The sequence below is a fragment of the Morone saxatilis genome, unplaced genomic scaffold (assembly GCF_004916995.1).
Source record: "Morone saxatilis isolate NCDOM2014 unplaced genomic scaffold, NCSU_SB_2.0 Contig5, whole genome shotgun sequence".
NCBI lineage: Eukaryota > Metazoa > Chordata > Actinopteri > Moronidae > Morone > Morone saxatilis.
In genome coordinates this window covers 24,516,568-24,522,955 of record NW_023340095.1, presented here as the reverse complement: position 1 = coordinate 24,522,955, position 6,388 = coordinate 24,516,568, and the positions used below count along the sequence as shown (strand labels likewise).

Genomic DNA, 6,388 nt, shown 5'->3' with positions numbered 1-6,388 from the left:
TCCTTTGTCTGCCCAACAGCATTGGGAGACCCCTGCGGAGAAGCTGACTGCAATAATGGTAATGGTGGTGAAGACAACAAGTCCCATGATCCCACAACATCCTCCCGAGGCCTAATGGCCTAATGGCAGAAATTGTATATTAGACTTAAAAATGTCTTTAGTTTTGCAGGTATTTGGTCATGAACCAAAGAATGTGACAAATTTAAAAATGACTCTCATCCATAGGGCCTCACTGCTACATTAGCATGGCTAAATATAATACTGACAGTCTTACAAACACATTAAATACATTTCTCATAAAACATTTGCAAGACCCTTTTTTATCTTTTGAAACCTGCATTGTTTACATGTTTATTAGCTTGCAGTCTTCTTTGTGACTGCTTTTGTTGGCACATTGCTGCCACCTGAGCCTAGCCCACAATAAAAAACAGGGCTACTAGAGGTAAAAAACTCCTAAACCCCAGGAAAGATCTTTCATACCTATGACACTGTCCCCTAAAAGTCAGTGACTGGACTCTGACAATCCTGATTTGCGGGACAGCCCTATCCCTTTAGTAACAACTAGTAGTTAAAGTACAATTACTGGTGAAATGATAGTTCACAGAATACATCCCTGTCCAGTCAGTAATAATGCTGTGTTCTAATAAATAAAGATAGGAGATATATACAGTATATGACAGCCTTCATTCCTTATCATCATACAAACTCATAGTTATGTATGGATAGATAGAACAGAAGACAGTACATGCTGTTTCAACTGCTATTGTTTACTGTTGTGTTCCAGTCAAACAGGGACAAATCCAGCCTCAATATGGCTGTTGTTTTCATTGAGGTAATCCCCCACTAGTTTAAATGCATTATTTACATGCATGCATGATTCCCTATTGGGAATTTGTCTCGGAGTTGCAGGGAGCAGTATGCAATGTGCAGCCCGCAAAGTCACGAGTCAGAGATTACATGTGAGTAACAGAAACAAATCATCTTGTTTTAGCCTGATTTTAATACATTTATGCACCAGCCAGCAGGGGTTACTTGTTCCATGAAAACCAAATCAAACCAAAACCAGAAATAAATTGATACTTATCACAAGTACTGTCTGTGTAGCCAAATCCTGATATATCTTATTCCTCTTTGTCATAGAGCCAGGTTGGTGTCCAAAAACTATTAAAAACACATCAGTGAGCCACATAGTTGCACTGGCTGACATGTTCTTCTTCAGTTCTCTGCTGTAAAGTTGGGCATTTTAATATGGGGTCTGATGGAGATTAACTCACTGCTGGAGCCAGCCTCAAGTGGCCGTTAGAGAAACTGCAGTGTTTGGTACTACTGCGTTTGTCAGCCACAGATCACTAGTGAATCACAATGTGTCTTATTCCACAGCTGAAAAAAGTCCCCAACAAATTTTGTCTTCTTTGAGTGACATTTGCTAAAAAAAAACCTGTAAATTTGTGACAATCTTTTATGATTAACAGCTTTAGTAGGAAAGATGGAGCTTTGGGCTGAGTGACAAGCAACTAAGTAACTAGCTAGCTAATCTACATTAAAGGTTAGCTAGCTAGTTCCATCTGATCACTAACGTTAGCAAAACTAGAATATTAGCTAACCAAGCGATCAATGTAGATTAGGTGGCTAGATGGCTAACTAACTAATGCTGACTTCGGTGTGACTAAATGTCACTTTTATGCTTAACCATCTTTAAAATGTGGTTGTCTTTTAAACATAAATTAGCCTAGCACATAATATATCTATATCTAAATTAAAAAATGTGTACAAGTGTAAGTTTATACAAGTGTATCCCCTCTCACTGTGTGTGTTGTGAAGAGTACATGACAATAATTACATATTATTAGTATCACTTGTAAATATTATTTGTCACATCATTTACATTGACGTATCAGAGGTGTGTGGCTGGTTAACTTGACTATCTCTTTCCTACTAATTAAACTGTACAGAATATCTAATGAGAATAAAAGGAGGAGATTTATTGACTGTATATGTTTGCATTTGTCTTCTCTCCAGGTACACAGTTCTGGTGTCTTCTGGACATTGTACCCATTAAAAATGAAAAGGGTGAGGTGGTTTTGTTCCTTGTGTCCCACAAAGACATCACCGACAAGAAGAAGGACCAGGATCCTGAACAAGGACCTGACACAGGTGAGTTAATGTAAATGACACCTTCTTACAGTTCTGATAATGGTAAAGTATGACTCCAACTTGTCCTCAAACACATAAAACACTGACTTGTATCTAGGAGTCTGGGTCAAGTCCTCAAAATGAGGCACACCCAGTGAACTAAGGTATTTCCATTTGTCCTGTTTTTTGGTTAGCTGTTCTTTCTCATTATTCTTAATTTGACAATGTAATCTTAAATCAGTTACTACTTACTAACTTTTGCTGGAGCTTTCAACTGCATCCCACAGTAATCATCAGTGAACATTTAAACGTCTTAGATTTTGTGACCCAACGTCCTTGTTATGACATGATCGGAGTTCAACAAATGACTCTAGAGGGATACCTACAGCATCATATTTTCAGAATCAGAATTATGTTTATTGCCAAGTAGGTTTTTACACCTACGAGGAATGTGTCCTGGTGCAATTGGTGCATAAAANNNNATCACACAAAAATCACACAGAAAATAGAAAAATATAGTACTTAAGTAAGTGAGAGGAGAGCTACTGGCCAAGATTTGACAACCTTGGAGTGTGAATGGGTTGGTTGGAGATAATGTGTTATGCTATGACACAACATATCACAGTATGTTTTCTATTTTTTTTTACATTTTGTAGTCAGGGTTGTTTTCATGATTTCAATAAAAAAAAAGGCTTCCCCAGAATCTTCCATGACACCTCTGTTATATTGGCTGTATAGTTTGAACATAATTACCCTTTAACACTGGAGAGTGCAACAACATGAACAATGTTTTGCCTCTCAGCTGTGCAACTGCAGTTATTGTAATGTCAAGCAAACAACAATTAAGCATCAATTAATAATTTTCATCCCTTTTTTCATCCTGCATCTTTTTCTAAGTGTAAATCTCACCCTGATTAGATAAGTGCTTTTCAATTTGAATATTAGCTACATTAATATTAATGACTGCCTCTATCAAATGCACATGGTGAACCATAAACATTCTCTCAGAGAATATGATAATGCAGATACTTGATGGGGGAGGTCACAATTGAAATTATCAGGCAGGATTTGTGAGTTAATTAAAGACAGTCAGGACTTAATTGCTGGCAGGGAGATATGAAAACTCCACTGACATCTTTTTTAGTACACAGTTACTGATGTTAAGAGGAAATAAAAATGCATCTTGTCAATGATCTCAAAATATTCTTATGTCTCAGAAAACTGATCAACAATCTTAGTGAGGCTGTCCTCCCAAGAAGAATGATAGCATCTTCTACATCTCTGTTCAGGTGACAAAGCCCTTTGTGGAGCCCGTGTTTACAAGCTACTGGGAAGAAAGTAGGGTCCCCAAATGTGAGATGCATCACTTCTGTTACTGGTCTTTATTTTACATTTTTTAACTTTTTTAATTTTTCCAGATTTGAAAATGGTCACAGACTTGAAAGGATATATATATGAAATTCACTTGATGACAAGAGCATCAGGATCTCAGACCAAAACAGTAGGACAGAAACAAAATTAAAATCACCTAATCCATCTTTGTTAGTCTTTCCAGCAATCACCAAAACTAGTTTGGTCAAAATAAACCCTAAATTGACTGAGTTCAATGTTAAAATATTTGTGAAAATGGCTGCAATGGCCCAACGAAAGCCAACGTTCATCCTTGGGGACAAATCAAAGTACGTCCACTAAAAGTTGTTGTTGTTGCCACTGACAGACTCAGGTTGTTATTGTCAGTATCTGACAGCATTATGGAGGATGCCTAAAACAGAGAAGACCTTTAGTTTAACCACAAGACACGTAAATATCACTATCACCCTCCTCCACCAGCAGCGTCCAGACAGAAACACTAACACACGCATAGCATCGTAACTTCATTCAGAGTGGACAAAAAACAAAATGAAACTCACCAAAAGAGTCTTTGTTAGTCTCTCTCCTTTACCACCAATCACCAACTCTTGTTTGGTAGAAATAAATCCTTAATTCCCTGACCTAGATGATGAACAGCAGCAGTTTCAGTCTCTCTGCTGCACATGGAGCAGACTGGCTATGTAAACAAACCACAGAGAGACTGTGATAGTAACACAGGCAGAGGGAGTGTGACACCATTCTCTGCTCAGGACTCCATGACTCCACTATATTGTTACAAAGCTAACAGTTGTTTGCTGCTATATTAATGTTTTAAATCTTACATATATAACATTTAAGTAGTGCCAAATAATGTTTTTCAGGTAAAAAACTAGTTAACTTAAATGTTTTGTGTTGTTTTTGTGTGTTTGGTGTGAAAGAAATGCTGGATAACCTAAAATCTACAACCTCACTGACATAACATAAAGTGCAATGTCATATATTGTTTGCCTAAACCCCATACTGCCGTCTACAGTAGAGATAAAATGTAGCAGTGAAAATGTTTTTTTTTTTAAAACAAAAAAGTAGCTGCAGTATTATTTTATTAAGAAACATAAATCATGATATACAGCAAGCTAATCTTTAACATTAGCTTACTGACGTTTAATGTTTAATGTTATGTTGTTATCACATTCTATGCTGCATCTGTAGGATTTATAAAGTGAGCCTCAGGCAAGGGCAATTCCCTTCATTGCTTTGTCTGTGGCCTAAAAGACAGTTCACCTACCTGATATAACATCCAAACAATAAAGATGTTGCTATTGTTATTAGTTAGCAGATTGAATATCTTAAAATGGTTGGTTAAGTCTGTGATGGGAATGTTTAAAATCACTGTACAGTGTTCATTCAAAAATATTTTGTAATCCTGCAGACATTACACTGCAAACATTGAATATACAGTTATTACAGACGTTCAGATCTTACTTTAAAACTTCCGGATCCTGTCGAGTTCACTACAGAGGATTTTAGAGTTCAATACCGAGCCTGGAGAGAGACAAGGAGAGAAGCAGAGTAATCAAGACTCTTAAGATGAAGTGGAGTGTTTAAAATTGTATTTTTTTTAGATTGACTGTCAGGGTTTGTCTGTAGTGCTTCCTGGTGGGAAAGAGCACCTGCTTGAAATCACTTAGCCAATTTTCCCCCACTTGCCCATGCTCTCTCATTTGGCTGAATATCTCATTGCCTTTCCGCCGAAATGATTGAATCCGGCTTCCATACACTCCGGCTGTGTTTTACATGCCACATGAGTTATTACATTTTAAATTCAAGCTAGCAAATTGGGAATGCAGTAGACACCACGGGGGACAGAACAAACAACAAAACAGACCGAAAGGAAAGGCAAGAGAGACAAAAGAGGATTTAAATTTTTTTTATTATTTGATTCATCACTGGGAAATAACCATTACCATTAGCATAACATTTAGGTTGTCATAAGAAAATGAAAGTGGGGGAAAAGTGACAACCAACCAGAAAATGAATGAAAGGAAAGGGTTTGACATTTATGATGTAATGAGTTGACGCAAACAATCCCGTTTACCTGTTCTGCTCCTCAGCTCCTCACTTTGGCACTTAGCTCAGCGTGATGTGCCTTTTCATAACCTAGAAGCAGATAGTGAGATGGAAGATGAGTGACAAGGAGAAAAAAATGCTGAAAACACATTTGAGATGAAAAAATCAAAGAAAGACTGAATATACAAAGCTTTATACTCCTTAACACTAACAAAAGTACTTTCCTAAAAAAATGCAATCACACGCTGGTATGCGCCCCAGCTTCCTCACACACAGATGCACACTGTGTTAATTGACTGTATTAATAATTCAAAATGTATAACCAGCCCATTAGCCACTAGCACACACAGGTTCCCCCAGAGAACATACTGTATGATCTGAAAACCAGCACTATCAGTAATCACAGCTTAATAAGAAGAATCTACCCTCAGGTGTGTAAATACCTTCTCCTTCTTTGCATTGCATTTCCCAATCTGCCAATATCAACTGCATTTCGAGCAGTTAAAGTAGAAATGGAAAGCTCATTCTCTGTTTTGTTTGTTTGTCTGTTTTTCCAAATCAGTTTTGAAATGGGAAAAATCTATTAACAAATGATACACAGATTCAGCACCCATCTCTAATTGTGAATTTGGTTGAACAGCTTTAAAGCTAGTCAGACCTCACCTTCCTGTGTCTCCAGTACTCATGCTGATGATAATTTGGAAAGATGAGAATCGCAAGTTAGATAAGAATCATTGTCACTGCCACATCTGTTTTTTTTACACTACGTGCCACATTCACCCTTTCACACACATTCACTCAGTGATGGCACAGCCCATTAAACAGAAACTAACTCATT

General features: G+C 37.3%; 1 protein-coding gene across 1 annotated transcript in view; it reads left to right on the top strand.

Moving 5' to 3' along the window:
- kcnh3 (potassium voltage-gated channel, subfamily H (eag-related), member 3) overlaps positions 1-6,388 on the top strand; it is a 130,630-nt gene that overhangs the window by 84,215 nt on the left and 40,027 nt on the right. Inside the window, 1 exon segment of the mRNA XM_035676417.1 lies at positions 2,020-2,158. Within this exon segment, the coding sequence (XP_035532310.1) occupies positions 2,020-2,158 (139 nt within the window).